Genomic DNA, 16866 nt, shown 5'->3' on the forward strand with positions numbered 1-16866 from the left:
CCTTTTTTCGAAAATTCGCTATCCTGGCTAAAGAAAAACTTCACTTCAAAAACCAGCAGAAGGCTTGTTCTAAAACTAGAAACAAATGATAACAAATAGTTGTTCCTCGGGTGAAAATCGCTACCCTGCTCCAATGATGAATATTCACTCACAGACGTTCTCCGATCTCCACATATCACATCGTCCATTGTTATTGAACAGCTAAAACCTGTACTTCCAAGCATATGAAAAAAAATCTAACTAGAATAGTCTTTTCCCCTGTTTTCTCGGGAACCCTGTTTCGACTTTTGGTGAATTTTTGCATGAAGGGAAAAAAAATTCATTGCATCAAAAGAAGGAGCGAGAAAAGAAACATTGGAAAAAGGTTGAGAATTTGCCTTTTTACTTTTCTGAAGAATCGAAAATGGCTCTCTTAATCAAAGAGTTTTTATTGTATGTAAGAAAGTGCGTGTTGTTTTTTTTCCTCGCAAGCTTCAATTTCTCTGCAGAGAAAACGAAACATTGATTCTCTATTATGCCTATTTTATTTATACAATTTAAAATAGCTTTTTTTAACAATACAGTTTTTTTTTCTGATAAAATCATGTTAATCTTCAGCAGATATATCCAGGTAATCTTCCTCCTTTGAATCGAGGCCATTTCTTGATAACTTCGTACAGCTTATCACCAGGAGATAGCGTACAAGTACCGTCTCTTGCTCCATGAACCTCTCTTCCGATGGCGATGGAGCCCTGTAAACAACAGAGAGATTATAAATATTCATGAACTTATAAACTGCCTAATATATATGTTTCGTTATAATCACTATTGCCAACGGATACAATCTCATTCATTACCTTCTTTATACCACAGATAATCAGCTTTTTTGCAGAATTTATCATCTGATCTGTAGGGGAATAGTTCATAAAATTCCCTATAAACGCGATGCCTATTGAATTATGGTTGAAACCTCTGATGTGTGTTCCTTGGGTTTGCCAACCAGTGCCTTCATACACTCGTCCATCGCCTCCTACGACGAAATTGTAACCAATATCTGGAAATTCTGTAAAATGGAAAGATTGAAACAGCTCAGTCGTTCACGCAAATGAACGTGTTTTTTTTTTGTTTTTTTTTAAAATTGAGATGGTTAATGCGATAAAAAATTTTCCAGTATGAACTGATGTTGGTATGGGTGCAGAGTATTTTCACGCTCGTTAACCATGCTATGGCACTGTATGGTTCATGCGATATATATATAGTTACTTTAATATATATATATATATATATATATATTATAACCCATTCCGACATGTAATGATGGTGCATGTACGATTAAGTAGTAGCAGTAGTAGTAGTTTGTCTTACTGAGTGTATCTATGTGGTAGTTTTGCATAGAACGCATGTTCATGCTGCAGCTGTCAAGATTCGAGCACCATGGCGTCACAGTATGTCCGATGAATACATGTGGTACAGGGACGTAGAGCTTAGAGCTGCCACTGTGCTCGTTCCTGGAACCCCAGGACTTGCGTCTGACAATCTCGATTCCGTCACCTGTTCATAGAAATATATATAGTATTCAGAATTGCATTATATATATACCAAGCACATCTTCAATCCGTTGCTCGTGAGCACTGTAGGTAGTGCTCCCTGAGGCACCCATATTGTTCGATGCTCGTTCCTAAACACACGCGTAAATTCCATAGAAATGCTTTCTTTAGGATCAGATGTGGATTCAATGTGTTTTAATCTGTTTTTATGGTCCTAATATTCAGCAGCCCGGTGCAGTTCTGGGTCCTCGCATACTGCAACTGGGCTCACAAACTAAAATCTTTGGTGGTCCCCACGCCAGGATTTTTTTGTTAAAAGACTAATTAGTTCTTTTGTTTAATTAGTTTGTTGTTGATCGACAGAGCCGAGTTTCATCGGCATACTTTGCTAAAAGCTCCTTTTGTTTTGTTAGCTTTCTTGACAACTTCAGAGCACTGATGTTCTAAAAAAAAGACGTATATTAATGATTACGCCTAAACATTTGTGTGTGTCAGAAGGATAAATGAAGACTGGAATTGAAAAGGCTGGTAAGCGCCATTTTTTTCAAAAATTGTTTTTTCCGTAAAAAAGAATGTAAATCCCAACGCCAATGCAATGAAATAAGGCCGAAAGTTCCCTGACGATTGGTTAGTTTGTTGTAGCTCCCACTATGTAGAGTTTGATGTATCTCCCAATACATCGGTTTCCCCTTTACATCGATTTTCCTCGGAATTTGCATTTTGGCACTTACAACCATTTTTAATTAATCTTAAAATTGTGTTGCCTAGAACACTGATGAATGAATTCGAATTATATTCAGTTTCCCAGTACTGATAATTTTTCTATATAAGAAAATGCGCATAAATATTGCTTGAAATAGAAAAGTTTTGCGATAGGACTCCTGCTGCCATATATCAAATAAAAGCAAAACTATCTGTTATAATTCTTAAAATGAAATAGTTATTAGTTTAAAACCAATGGGCAGCATGAAAATGAACATGTGATATGAAACTTTAAATTTTTTATTTTTATGCTGCATGCCGGTGTAAGTTTCATGCGCAAAAATACCGTTTACAATTTTATGTTTGTTGAAAATCACTTTTTGTAAACACACAAAAACATAGTAACCGATATTTTGGAGTGAAAATTTAAACTGTGTGTGTGTGTTATGCAGGTTGAAAACAGAAAATTTATAGCTTCATATCACTTGTTCATTTCATGCTGCACATAGGTTTAAAACCAACAACCATTTTATTTCATCTGCCCGAAATGTAACGGAATGCAAACTTTGAAGATCTGTCCAGCTCTGCAAGGAATCCTATCTGCATTAGCAATATAAAAACGATCAAGAGTTGATCGGATGCGTAGGAATGTTTACGAATTTGTTTGCAGGAAAGTGTACTAGGTGAATGTACGGTAGAGTAGTAATTGATCAAATGCAACTAAATCAAATTTATTTGCTTTTTTTTTCTACGAAGGGTTAAATTAAATCATGTTTGCTTCATTACATATTTACCCGTTCAAGGATATTTTGAATTCATAATCAATGAAGGTAGTAACTGCAATTGACATAAAGGTTGAAAAATTCTCTCTCTCCCCCTTCCCCGTTTTTCTATGGGTCATTATCATTTCTTGCTTGAGTGAAATATGTATTCAATTGGAAAAATTAAAAAAAGAAAAGCTGCAAAAACTATAATATACGATAACAGATCGAAAAATTTAAAAATATTTTCTTTTATACTTACATGAATGTGTAGATGCTGATACACTGCTCGACATCATTACCAAAAACATGCATGTTATTAAAAAAGTGGAAGTCCTCGAGGCCATTGCCAATCTGTAAGTAAGAAATTAAAGATTTCACCGACGGTATAAATTATATCAAGTACAGTATCATAATGTTTAGATATGTTTGTCTGAATTTTTCACGTTAGATTTCTAACTCACATATCGTTCACTGTTCAAGAATGTTTATTCCGATTAAACGCGATGCTTTATCGAAAGTGATAAGTTTCATTTCTTGATATTGGAAATAGATTTATGAATTTTTCAACTTCCTGCTTTATCATGAAACCTGATAAGGAATAGTTTCCCACTTCAGTTTTTTTTTTCCATGTTCTCTGAATGTCTTTTGTCTTTCAAAACAAAAATAATAATAATAGCAATAATGCGTTAATGTGTCAGGAGTTTTTTTTTATCCTATTTTTTATTTTTTAATTTTACACAAAAATTGCCACGTTTTTAAGACAAATAAATCACACTGGTCGAATGGTCGACGCGTTTCGGCTCTTCAATGGAGAGCCGTCATCAGGACCTCGTGGTCAGAACTCACACGAATGAAGAGTGATGTTTACGTCTGGTCGTCCGAAGAGTTCGCCTTTGTATTTGCTGCGTCCGAGTGGTCTTTGGATGCGAATTGGGGAGCCATCTGTTGTAAAGTGTTGAAAGTTTTTTCACGACTGAGGTTAATAAAGCCTGTCCAAGCTGACGAAATAGGTGGTGTGTTTCTTCCATCATTAACGAGGAAATTCTGGCATGTTCTGATGAAATATCCCTCGAGAAAATTCAATTCCGAATTGTGTGTTGCTTTTTTAAAAACAAATGCTTTGTCAAAATCAAAATGATGTGAATGTTGCCAGCAGTGTTGGGCAATAGCCGAATTATCCGTCCGTCCCTTCTCAACATGCCTTCGGTGTTCGAGAACTCGAATATTTAGATTTCTTCTAGTTTGGCCAATATATCCATTTTCACAATTCTTGCATGGGATGAAGTAGATACCAGATTCTTTGGAGGGTGAGATAGGATCTTTCAGATGGGAAAAGGTGAGTATATTTGTTGGCTGGAATATTGTATGGAAGTCAAATTTCTTGAAGATAGAAGAGATCATGAAACTTGAAGAAACGAATGGAAGAACAACGGTATTAGAAAACTGTTTTGAGTCAGCTGGGAGCAGGTTCGTGGTGCATGTCTGGGTCATTTTTCTGAGGACCTTGTCGATGATAAAAGGTGAAAAACCCCGATTAGAAGCGATGTCACGAAGGATATTGAGTTCATTCTGGAGGGAGGCTGAATCACTGCAAAGTTTTTTTGCTCGATGAACAAAAGAAGAAAATGCCGAAAGTTTCTGATTGGGAGGATGAAAGGATTTTGCATGAGGTGGCATGGAGATAGCGAATGGCTTACGGTACACAGATGTATGAAATTCAGTGTCTGTCTTTTTAATGAGCACGTCGAGAAAAGGCAGTATATTATTTTTCTCCATTTCATAGGTGAATTCAATATGTGGGTCAATAGAATTCATAAAATTGAATAACTCAGTGACATTGACATCAGTCTCATCAACTAAAGTGAATGTGTCATCAACATACCTGATCCAAAGTTTGAATAATATACTCACCTTTTCCCATCTGAAAGATCCTATCTCACCCTCCAAAGAATCTGGTATCTACTTCATCCCATGCAAGAATTGTGAAAATGGATATATTGGCCAAACTAGAAGAAATCTAAATATTCGAGTTCTCGAACACCGAAGGCATGTTGAGAAGGGACGGACGGATAATTCGGCTATTGCCCAACACTGCTGGCAACATTCACATCATTTTGATTTTGACAAAGCATTTGTTTTTAAAAAAGCAACACACAATTCGGAATTGAATTTTCTCGAGGGATATTTCATCAGAACATGCCAGAATTTCCTCGTTAATGATGGAAGAAACACACCACCTATTTCGTCAGCTTGGACAGGCTTTATTAACCTCAGTGGTGAAAAAAACTTTCAACACTTTACAACAGATGGCTCCCCAATTCGCATCCAAAGACCACTCGGACGCAGCAAATACAAAGGCGAACTCTTCGGACGACCAGACGTAAACATCACTCTTCATTCGTGTGAGTTCTGACCACGAGGTCCTGATGACGGCTCTCCATTGAAGAGCCGAAACGCGTCGACCATTCGACCAGTGTGATTTATTTGTCTTAAAAACGTGGCAATTTTTGTGTAAATTAAAACCAGGCAAAGTTACTCATTTTTTTTTTTTTTTTTTTTTGTGATAATTATCCTATTTTGTTTTGTGTTTCATAATTTCTTATCCTGGATCATTTAACTCTGTTTTATCTTTCCACATTTACGTACAAAACGAAATTTGAACATATTTCCATTTTCAGGTCTCGGAGTATATATGTTACCGCAAAACCCAGAACTTGGCCAATTCGCGAACTCGCCGGCCCAGTTGAGCTGGCCAATGTCCGAAATTCGGGCTTTCATCGGTCTTTGTATGGCCCCATATATCGATCCCTATACAGGGTGCATGATAAACAGAGGGTATGGCATTTTACTGGTGAACCTTTGATCCTAGAGGTATATTTCCAATTAGAAAAAGTTTTCAAATAGCGTGTAGTACACTCAAATACGTCATTCATATTTCAAGGGGTTGTAAAGTTATTAAAATAAAATAATTGACTTTTTATATATTCCCGTGTGCCCCGAAATTCAGTTAGACAGTTGTTGCCCTGTCTCTCCTGATGCCAACAAAAAAATTCCACGTTCCACTGTTCTAAGTGTTTCACTGTTTGTAAGTGCCTATTCATTGAGCTATTTGAATTCGAAAAACGGTGGAAATTTGCGAAAAAAGCAGCGTTAAATGCGGGTAAAACGGTTTTTCCGCATTTAGAATTGTTTTTTCCCAACGGCTAGCCAATAAAATGCCATACCCGCTGTTTTCTATGCACCTTGCATATGTATTAGACCTAATAGGGAATCTATATTGAGATTCATTCATCAATCATTAGGGTTGCAATAGGACGGATAATTATAAATGGCCATAATTATCACCAAAAATACACCAACATGGCGATGACCCCGAATCAGGGAACGATATATAGGGATTGATTTATACAGTAGAACCTAGTTTATCCGAACAACTCGGTCAACCGAACAGCTTTTCAATCTAACTCATTTTCAGTTTTCTATAGTCAATGCTCAACAGTTGGTATTTTCTTGGAATTTGAATCCTCGTATCTCCCAACGCGATAGCTTCGTTCGATATTATACAATAATTCACTTCCAAACAATTATACATACCATAATTGTGAGCTATAGATCAGGGCCGTCTTAAGAGCATCATGGGCCCCCGGGCCAAGTGATTTTTCTGAGGCCCTACCAGGCAAATTCTTTAAAATTTCAACCAGATCTCATTTTTGTGAGGCTCCTTTCCTCTTGAGGCCCCCGGGCAGTGCCCGGGTGGGCCCATGCCTTAAGACGGCACTGCTATAGATGCAAACAGGGGCAGATCCGGGTATAGTGTATGTAGTTATAAACGATTGACAAGCAAAGAAACGCATGAATAAGAGCAGATTTAGAGCTTTTTTTTCTTTCGTCTTACGAATTCATCTTAAATTCAATTTATTCCTTTGCATTATCGAAATGGTTTCGAAATCGATTTTCCGAACTTTTCCGAACACCCCCTTCGGTCTCGATGTGTTCGGATAATCGAGGTTCTACTGCATAGGGGCCGGAAAAGTACGAATTTCGAACATTGCCATGATCAGCTGGGCTGGCCGGTTCGCGAAGTAACCGAAGAACTTCAGGCTTTGGCAGCATAGGCTTGCGCAGAATTTTTTTTTTTGTGGGGGGGGGGGGCTCTTTGCGTACGCCAATGTTTGGCAGTAACGTATACAGCAGATAAGATGGAGTTATCCATCTTATGGAGCATACGGATATGATACTCACTCATAGCCAATATAAATTTTATTTGCACATATAATGCTTACTCGACGCAACTCAAAAGTCACAATTACGTCCGAACATAGCATATTTAAGCCGAAGTTAGTTGGAATTGGGATTGATCAAGCTCTCTAAGAAGCAAGCATCCGATCTTTGTAAAAAGCTGTTATCAATTCACTAAAATCTAAAATATTCGGATAGCACAATGACCAACTAAAGATCTTAACTAATGTACAGGAATAACATATCATAATACGTACATTAAGATCGACAAAACATTTACCATCAAGGATATAGCGAGAGATTAGGTGAATAAGTGACCAAACGAGTGATCTAGAGAAATTTCAAGCATGTGAGTGAACAAAAAGTTTGTGAGTGACCAAAAGAATGACCTTGTGGTTCACAAAACGACAAAATAGATAAAGAGAAATTTATTCACACAGAGGTGTTACAACCTTGTCGAGCGCCGGAAGAAGAAGCAATAATTCTTTTCTTTCTCCACGGACGCGCGCGCTTTCTCGTGACGATCGCAGCGCCACAGTACCCCCCCTCCTCCAGTGCGGATCGCACGAACTAATTATTGACAACAAAAGAAAGAAAAATATATATACACATATAAGGACGGGATTATGAATACACTTATACAATGAGACGATTCGGGGGACGACTTACTCTGCCGTAACGGGTCACAATGGGTTCACTGTTTGTACTGTCACTGTTAGTGGCAATGTGCGCTGGTTTCACTCGTGCAATGTTCACACATACGTTTCTTCCTTTGCATTTGATGGTGATAGTGTTATTGCGCCTTGCGACCACTTCATAGGGGCCATCATATGGGCACTGCAATGGCTTCTTGACAGCGTCATTGCGAAGGAAAACATGAGTGGAATGATCAAGTTCTTTATGGATGAATGTTTTGGATTTATTATGGTGAGACGCTGGGACAGGTCGAATTTTCGAAAAGTGTTGTCGTAATTCAGTGAGCAACTGTTTCTCATTGACGTCTGTGGTGGAAGCTGAGAAGAACTCGCCAGGGAGTTTGATAGGTTCACCATATACCAGTTCAGATGTGGAGCATTCCAGTTCCGGCTTGTATGCCGCTCTTAGTCCTAGAAGGACGATTGGCAATACTGCCACCCAATCTGTTGATGAATGGCACTTGATCGCTGCTTTAAGGACGCGATGCCACCTTTCAACGGCACCATTCGCTTCCGGATGGTATGGAGTGGTACGATTTTGTTTGATCCCCAGTAGTTTGCCGAGAGATCGGAATAGATCACTCTGAAATTGTCGACCTTGATCAGTAACGATCACTTCTGGTACTCCAAACCGTGCAACCCAAGTATGTATGAAAGCCTTAGCAACAGTCTCAGCAGTAATATCTGCTATAGGAATGGCTTCGGGCCATCTTGAAAAGCGATCTACGCAAGTGAGGCAGTAGCGATAACCTTCTGATAATGGAAGCGGGCCCACTATGTCGATGTGCACGTGACTAAATCGTCGAGATGGAGATACGAACTGTCCAATATGAGGGCTGGTATGACGATGAATTTTTGACCTCTGACAGGCGATGCACGCTTGAGCCCAATTTCGGATGTCTTTCTTCATGTTCGGCCATACATATCTGTCGATGATCATTTTAGCAGTGGATTTAACACCCGGATGCGCAGGTTGATGAATAATTTTGAACACTTCCCAACGGTATTGTTTAGGGATATAAGGCCGTGGTTTAGATGTCGAGGTATCGAAAAAAAAGTTGTGTTTTTCCAGATGGGGAAGAGAGCTGTTGAAGAGCGAGTGAAGATGGTATATTTCCGTCAAGCAACTGCTTCAGTTCATGGTCATTCTTCTGTGCTTCAGCGATGAGGTCGTAATTCATGGAAGAAGGAAAAAGTAGGTCAACTCCTGCTCGCGAGAGAGCATCCGCTACCACATTGCTTTTTCCCTCGATATGACGAATATCAGTTGTAAACTGAGAAATTAGATTTAATTGATTAATTTGTCGAGGAGAAAGCTTGTCGGCTTTCTGATTGAAAACGAACACTAACGGCCTATGATCTGTGAAAACCGTGAAAGGTTTACCTTCCAGTAAATATCGGAAGTGAATGATCGATGCGAAAATTGCCAAAAGTTCGCGGTCATAAGCACTGTATCGCTTTTCAGTATCACTCAGTTTGCGGGAAAAAAACCCGAGCGGCTGCCAGCTATCATTGACTCGTTGTTGTACCACTGAGCCGATAGCTATGTTGCTGGCATCTGTTACGAGTGCAATTGGGGAATAGGGCCTCGGATGTGTCAAAAGAACTGCTTCTCTAACAGCGAGTTTTGTGTCATCGAAAGCTTTAATGAGCTCTGGTGTCCAGGTAATAAGTGTTTTGTCATGACGCGTACAATTTCGAAGTACTAGATGCAGTGGCAATTGTATCGCAGCCGCTTTCCGTAAAAAGCGACGGTAAAAATTAACCACACCGACAAATCGGCGAAGTTCTGCCTTGTTTTTGGGTCTTGGGTAAGAGTCAATGGTATCGACTTTGGCTGGTAGCGGTTCAATGCCCTGAGAGTTGACTAAATGTCCTAGAAACTTGATTGAGCTGCATGCGAACACGCATTTGTCGATATTTATCTTTAATCCGTGTGTACACAGACGTTTCAAGACCTCACGCACATGACCGACGTGCTCTTCAAGGTTTGAAGATGCAATTAACACGTCGTCTAGATAAGGGAAACAGAATGGAAGTCCTCGCAATATTTCGTCTATATAGCGCTGAAACGTTTGCGCAGCGTTTCGCAACCCGAAACTGAGGACGTTAAATTCAAAGAGTCCGAAAGGGGTGACAATAGCAGTTTTTGGTACATCGGAAGCAGACAATTGTATTTGATGGTAAGCGCGTTTCAAGTCTATGGTAGAGAAGATGCATTTACCGTGCAGATCCATAGTGAAATCCATAATATTCCGAATGCTATATCTGTCGGGAACCGTCTTCGCGTTGAGAGCTCTATAATCGCCACAGCATCTCCACGAACCGTCGGATTTTTTCACCATGTGGAGGGGACTGGACCACTGACTATTTGAAGGGCGACATATACCCATGGTAATCATTTTATCGAACTCAGCTTTGGCAGCTCGCAGCATCTCCGGGCCTAATCGACGGGCTCTCGCGTAAACCGGTACTCCTGTAGTTTCGATGTGATGCACCGTTTCGTGTGTTGCTTGCACTGGACTTGATGTTTCTTCCATGAGCTCTTTATATTCTTGTAATAGATTGTGGAAAATCTCATGTCCACATGTCACAGTTACTGCAGGGGAAACAGTTGGAGAAACAGTTGTTCCGGTTGTAGACCGTTCACCCCCGTTGTTGACCAAAACTCGGTTTCCCAAATCCACCGTGAGTCGGAATCTTTTCAGAAAATCGGCGCCGATTATTGGTCGGGATACATCAGCAATGGTAAACACCCATGGAAAAGTTTTTGCTAATCCGAGACTTAGTTTTATCATTTTCTTTCCGTATGTTTTTATTGTAGAACCGTTTGCCGCGGTAAGCGTGAGTAGTGACTGTGGTTTGTTTCTATCAGCTGCCGAAGGGGGTATTACGGAAATATCCGCACCAGTGTCGATGAGAAACGAAAGCTTGCTTAGTGGGTCTGCGATGAAAAGGCGACTGCTGAATGAAACCGACTCCCTCGTCGCCATTAGTTGTCGGTTTGGTCGTTTCCCGAATAGAAACTACATGGTTGCACACACTTACGGGCGTTGGGTCCGAATTCACGGTGATACCAGCAGAGATCGTTTCGAAACCTCATGGATTTTGCACCTTCGTGGCGGTTTCGATTGGGAGGACGTTGAGGGTTTCCACGTTGTTCTCGAGATCGACGTAGCGCGTCAACTTGCAATGTCAATGTCTCTATTTTTTCAGTCAGCTGCTGCACGTCAAGTTGTTGTGGGTGATCGAGATTTGGTGAAATATTCTGTACCTCTGCTTTGCCGCTGACGCTGATGATCTTGTCTGCCATCTCCGATAACTTTTCCAACGTTTCTGAACTTGTGGAGAGGATTGCTTGAACTTGATATGGTAACCGTTGTATCCATAGACTTCGAAGTATTTCATCGCTGAGACGGCCACTGGACAGATCCCGCATTTCTCGGAGTAACGCCGAAGGTCGACGATCGCCCAGCTCGACTTCATACATCAAACGTTGTAAGCGTCGCTCATCTGGTTCAGCAAATTCAGCTTGGAGGCGTCTTTTTAGTGCGTCGTACATGTTTGCCGCCGGTGGATTCATGATGAGGTCACTGACATGTGCCAAAACACTCGTATCCATGGCTGCAACGGCTGTGTGGTATTTAGTGGCATCGGAGGTAATTCCACTCGCCAGGAACTGAGAATCCAATTGCTTGAACCATAGATGAGGTTGTTTGGCCCAAAACGGTGGGGCTTTGACAGCGACTCGGAACATTGCAGGTGGTTGCTCTGATGAATTGGGCATCGTTGGTTGCTCCGATGGATTGGACATCGTTATCGTTGGATGCCGGGTCACCAAACTGTGGTTCCCAAAACGACAAAATAGATAAAGAGAAATTTATTCACACAGAGGTGTTACAACCTTGTCGAGCGCCGGAAGAAGAAGCAATAATTCTTTTCTTTCTCCACGGACGCGCGCGCTTTCTCGTGACGATCGCAGCGCCACAACCTAAAGCGTGTACAAGCAGGGGAATGGCCAAAAGAGTGACCTACAGCGTGCACAAGCCCAGAATGACCAATGAGTGACATTGAGAGATAGGGAACAGGTCAGGGAGTGACCAAAAAGAATGGCTTGGAGAGTGTACAAGCATGTGAATGACCAAAAAAGTGATCTAGAATGTAGAAAATGGAAGTGACCAAAAAAGTGATCTAGAATGTAAAAAACGGAAGTGACCAAAAAAGTGATTTAGAATGTAGAAAATGGAAGTGACCAAAAGAGTGACCTAGAGTGCGTGCGAGCATATGAGTGACCTCTACAGGGCTCGTATGTAAATGTCCATGTAAAACCATGTGAATGATTAAGCGAGTGACCTATAGAGTGTGTGAGCATGGGGAGTGTGTCCAAAAGAGTGACTTAAAGACACAGGCGTATTCATTGTGGGGGGGGGGGGACTGAGCTGGCTATAGTACAGAAAGGTAAATTCAAGGAATGGGTGGTCATGAAAATCAGAAAAACCAGACTAGAGTGGGAGAGGGGCTGCAAAATTCGTGTAGCGTACAAGTAGAAAAACCACAAATCCGGCTCTGATCTATAGTGAACATTGTTAACTGTACTAAAAATGAACGATGATAAAAAAGATGTGATAAGAGGAATAAAAACTATGTTACTTCGACGGTTAACATAACGGTCCCAGATAATTTTGTTGCCTGCCATTTTTTTACTAAACATCAACTGTGTTCTTAACACTGAGCTATAAAGGTTTATTTAATAACCATTTTCTTAGAGTTACCAGACGTCCTCCTTTGGGAGGGTATGTCCATTTTTCTGATGTCATTTCAAGCGGCCTCCTACGTTGCGGAAAATTCACCCTTTTGTTTTTGTCCTTCTTTTCAGGTTTCCGGAATTATTTTTCTTTTTTTTTCCTATAAAATTTTTCTTTTTCATTTCGAAACATATCTCTTCGAAGGTTTTTAACAACTGGATGTTGCGAAGATATATTTTGGACAGAGAGAAAATTCAACTGTCCCTGCGCGGAATCGAACCCACGTCCTTTCACTTTCCGGAGGAACGCCCTAGACGCCGGAAAGTAAAAGGACGTGGGTTCGATTCCACGCAGGGGCAGTTGAATTTTCTGGATCTCTTTCCAAAATATATCTTCGCAACATCCAGTTGTTAAAAACCTTCCTATGATAGCGGAGAGTGACGTCATCCTTACATATGTCTTCACTGACATGTGTTTTTGTGTTTTTTTTATTGACCAATAACCATCCAAATTCCCAGAAATTTTTGGCCAGTAATAGTGGCGCCATCTGTTTTGTAATTGCTCTAGTGCAGGCGTCCAGAGGTTGGAAATTTTAGTCCGATGTCTGAAATTAATCTTAATTCGCCGATTACATTATTTTCCACGTTGGAAATTTTTTGGCTATATTAGCAATAACAGTAGTCACATTTAACCACTGCCTCTAGCATCGTTTTTGGCAATGATTGGTGATTTTTCGTCTAGGAAATATAGTTAGCCTATCTATAAAGACATATTTTTAGTTCTTTTACAGAATATTTGAAGTTTTCTTAGGGAATAAATGCATTTTTCGGAGCATATTCTGCCGATTTTTATTTAGGTCATAAAAGTCCTATAAGAAACTTATGGCTCGGAAAAATATGAACGATATGGTCTTCAAATTATTGCCCTTCCAATGGCGTTATAGTTTTTCGGAACGAAATATCGTCGATGCCACACCGAAGTTCATAAAGTTTGTGCTCTTTTGTTGAGAATGTTGTTTTGTATACGGAAAAAACTTGGCGCTTAATTCGAAAAGAAACAAGTAGTAAGCAGTATTTTCAGTCGTCCTGGAGGAATGTTATTTATTGTTCAATATATTGTTGTTTATTATGTAGAAATATCGTGCTGAGGGAAAACCAAACTCCGTGCAAGAAACGGCATCGTTTAATTTTACTTCTCATTGGTAATAATCCCTAGTTTCGAGATTCTTGAATTAATATACAGTCAAACCTCATTAGTGCGTCACCTGGTTAACACGTCACTCGGCTTACCGTGTCACGTTTTGGAATTCCCAATTGTCCTCAGGTAGGAATTGGCACAGCTATGGCTTACTCCGTTTAACGAGTCACTCCGCTTACTAAGTCATATTTTTGCTTTCCCAAGAGTGACTCATTAACGAGGTTTGACTGTAATTAGCTTAGAGCTATCTAACATTCACGTTTTTGTGTTGCAATGTGCCTATTGGCCCGTTCTAACAGCATCAATAAACCCCAAACCAATATGTTTTCAAGACCTAATGACGTATATACAGTGTGGCTAAGCGGGCTATTGCCAGGGGCCGTCTCATGAGCACAATGTGCCCCCCCCCCCGTGTGCAGGGCCATCTTAAGAGCATCATGGGCCCCGAGCCAAGTGATTTTTCTGAGGCTCTATCGGGCAAATTCTCGAAAATTTCAACCATATCTCATGTTTGTGAGGCCCCTTTTCTCTTGAGGCCCCCAGGCCGTGCCCGGGTGGGCCCATGCCTTAAGACGGCACTGTCCCTGTGCAAAGTGATTTTTGTGAGGTCGATGTTTCCGGTTCCGAATAAAGTGAATTTTTCTTGCTGCCAACTGGGTTAATTTTCCATGAGCGTGGTCAGCGCCAACGTAGCGATTTTTTTCGCGCCAAAATTGGCAACCCTGATAGCCGAATCTGTGTTTTTGCCAGTTTTAGCAACCCTTCATCAGCCGCATTAATTAACCACGTATTTCATTCAGTTTGTGATCATTTCTTTGCAGTTTGCTGCATATTTCATTTGATTACCGCATGTTAGATTTATTCGGTTTTTTGTGTTATTGTATGTGTTTTTGTCGGCCATTTTGAACTGACTTCCACAACAAAAGCGCCATTTGCTTGGCGCAAAAAAAAAAAATCAGTGTTAGCGGTGACTACGAAAATAAACCACCAACTGGTTACTTTGGCGCTTCGGGTCTTTCAAAATTTTAGGAAGTGCTGGACAAATCCCAGACACCAGGTTTGCCATGGTGACCAAAAAATTGGTATTGGCACCCAGTGCCGTAACTAGGCGGGTGCACCCACACAGGGCTCACGTGGAAAAGGAGAGGCCCAGAATGGAGGAAGGGGGCCTAAATACAAATTCTTGCACAGGAATGGCCAATTAAGGCACTGTTGGCACCTAAAATTTTCTTTGTGTAATTACTAAATCTCAGTAGCACCCTATATCATTAGTATATTGGACTGCTACTGATGCGATGTTGGCAACTTTGTACGAGTACTGATCCTATGTACTAACGATAGAGTGTATTACTGGGGGGGGGGGAAGGAATTGCAGGCTGAGAACAGCACAAAATTTATAGCATCATGCCTCTGACATGAAAGGGGGGAGGTCACTATGACCTGAAAAGGTCAAAAGAAGCATTATTTTGGACCTTTTTCTTCGGGTAAAAATTTTTTTTTGACACCTAAGAAATTGTTCTGGCACTTGAATTTTTTTGAGTTTTGTCCAGCCCTGGTCTTGTACCTCATTATCGTGTTTGTCATCATTGGAATTTAGGGAGCATAGGCCCAGGTCCATCGTTTGGGGGGTCAGGGTGGAGGCCGTTGCCCCCCCCCCCAGCTTTTGAAAATCTATAAAAAATGATATAATATATGTATACAAATATATATATATACATTGAGTACATGTACTTTGCTTCCCCCCCCCCCTGAAAAAAGTTGAAATGATGGCCCTGCATAGGCTCACTAAATTTCACACAATAGGCTCACAAACCTTGTTTGTTATCATAGATTTTTTTGCTTGTGAGTCTCTGAACATTTTTATATATGAGCATTCTTCAGTTTGGCGAGAAAGCGCTTTAGGTTTTGACAGAAGTCGGTGTGATACTTGTTGCAAAAGAAATTATAGTTTCTTGCCTGAAATGTGCTGTGAATCAAATAATGCTAATCATTTCTAAAAACATGTTCAAACCGATTTGAAACAAAGATTAATTTACCAACTTATAAGTAGGCTCTTATATATTGATTGTCTATTACTAGAGAGCACGTCCCACGGGATGCGTGAACCAAGTTTTTATTCGTCCTTTTCTGAAATTCCCGGGTATTTGATGCGCTATAGCACATCAGTGTAATCTCTGTAAAATTTAACTTTAAAGTGAAAGACAAAAATATCAAATTAATTGATTGATTATACTTTGATCCAAGAACCAATCAGAAATATTCTTAAATTACTGAGACCGAGGAGAACCACACCATATCAACAAGGGAAAAATTCATGTTTATAAAAGCAATACATTTGGCCATAAAAATGAAGATAAAACTTGGCCAACAAAGATTTAAACTTCAACGATAATTTATTCAATACATTTTAAAAGTATGTGGTGTATGCCAAAAATAATAAAGAAATCAAATGATCCAAATTATACATTTAAAAGCTTATGAATTATATTTTACCCTCTCAGCAACAATCCAGAGATATCTCATCAAACTCGATCTTTCACCACGAGATATTTTATCTTCTAAAAATGCAGTGGAGCTGTTTTGCTGGGGGAAGGGGGAAACATTGCTGGGATGTAAAATGTTTTATTGTAAAATTACAATTAAACATGTTTTCCATCCCCCCTTAAAACCAATCAACTGACAATGGGCGAAGCCAGCTCTTGTTCAAGGTTAAATAAGAGGGGGGGGGGAAAGGAAAATATAGGAAAAAATATACACTCAGTATAAATAGTACAAAAATATTTTTTCCCAAAAAAAATTTCTCTTCCTGTAGAAAGTCACACGTCATGGCAGGTGTTTTTGTATTGTATTGAGGGAAATAAAAGCGATGGAAAGAGTAAATTTTCTTGTTGTGGGGGGAAACAGTTATCTCTGCTCACAATCGAAAAAAATTCTTCTTAAAATACATGGCAATTTGGGAAGGTTTCGAATGTGGCAGTTATAATGCGGATCAGAAAAA

At 40.0% G+C, this 16866-nt stretch overlaps 2 protein-coding genes across 3 annotated transcripts; both read right to left on the reverse strand.

Annotated features, from left to right (window-relative positions):
- Positions 1-505: 505 nt before the first annotated feature.
- On the reverse strand, positions 506-16552 carry LOC149076068 (peptidoglycan-recognition protein 1-like). 2 transcript variants are annotated; one of them, XM_089243597.1, is made up of 5 exons: positions 16362-16552; positions 3252-3343; positions 1345-1530; positions 837-1042; positions 506-731 (listed from the first exon to the last, which is right to left on the reverse strand). In XM_089243597.1, the coding sequence occupies exons 2-5, from the start codon at positions 3334-3336 to the stop codon at positions 594-596; spliced, it is 615 nt and encodes a 204-aa protein (XP_089099723.1). In that variant the 5' UTR covers positions 3337-3343; positions 16362-16552; the 3' UTR covers positions 506-593. The 2 variants fall into 2 exon arrangements, with proteins under 2 accessions (XP_089099723.1, XP_089099722.1); XM_089243596.1 differs by lacking the exon at positions 16362-16552 and adding an exon at positions 3454-3862.
- LOC149076069 (uncharacterized) lies at positions 10919-11740 on the reverse strand. The gene has a single exon (XM_089242176.1). The coding sequence runs from the start codon at positions 11738-11740 to the stop codon at positions 10919-10921; it is 822 nt and encodes a 273-aa protein (XP_089098302.1).
- Positions 16553-16866: the final 314 nt, after the last annotated feature.

This window comes from Pholcus phalangioides, unplaced genomic scaffold (genome assembly GCF_987345545.1).
Source record: "Pholcus phalangioides strain wild (caught in Gottingen) unplaced genomic scaffold, Ppha-v1.0 ptg000015l_1, whole genome shotgun sequence".
NCBI lineage: Eukaryota > Metazoa > Arthropoda > Arachnida > Araneae > Pholcidae > Pholcus > Pholcus phalangioides.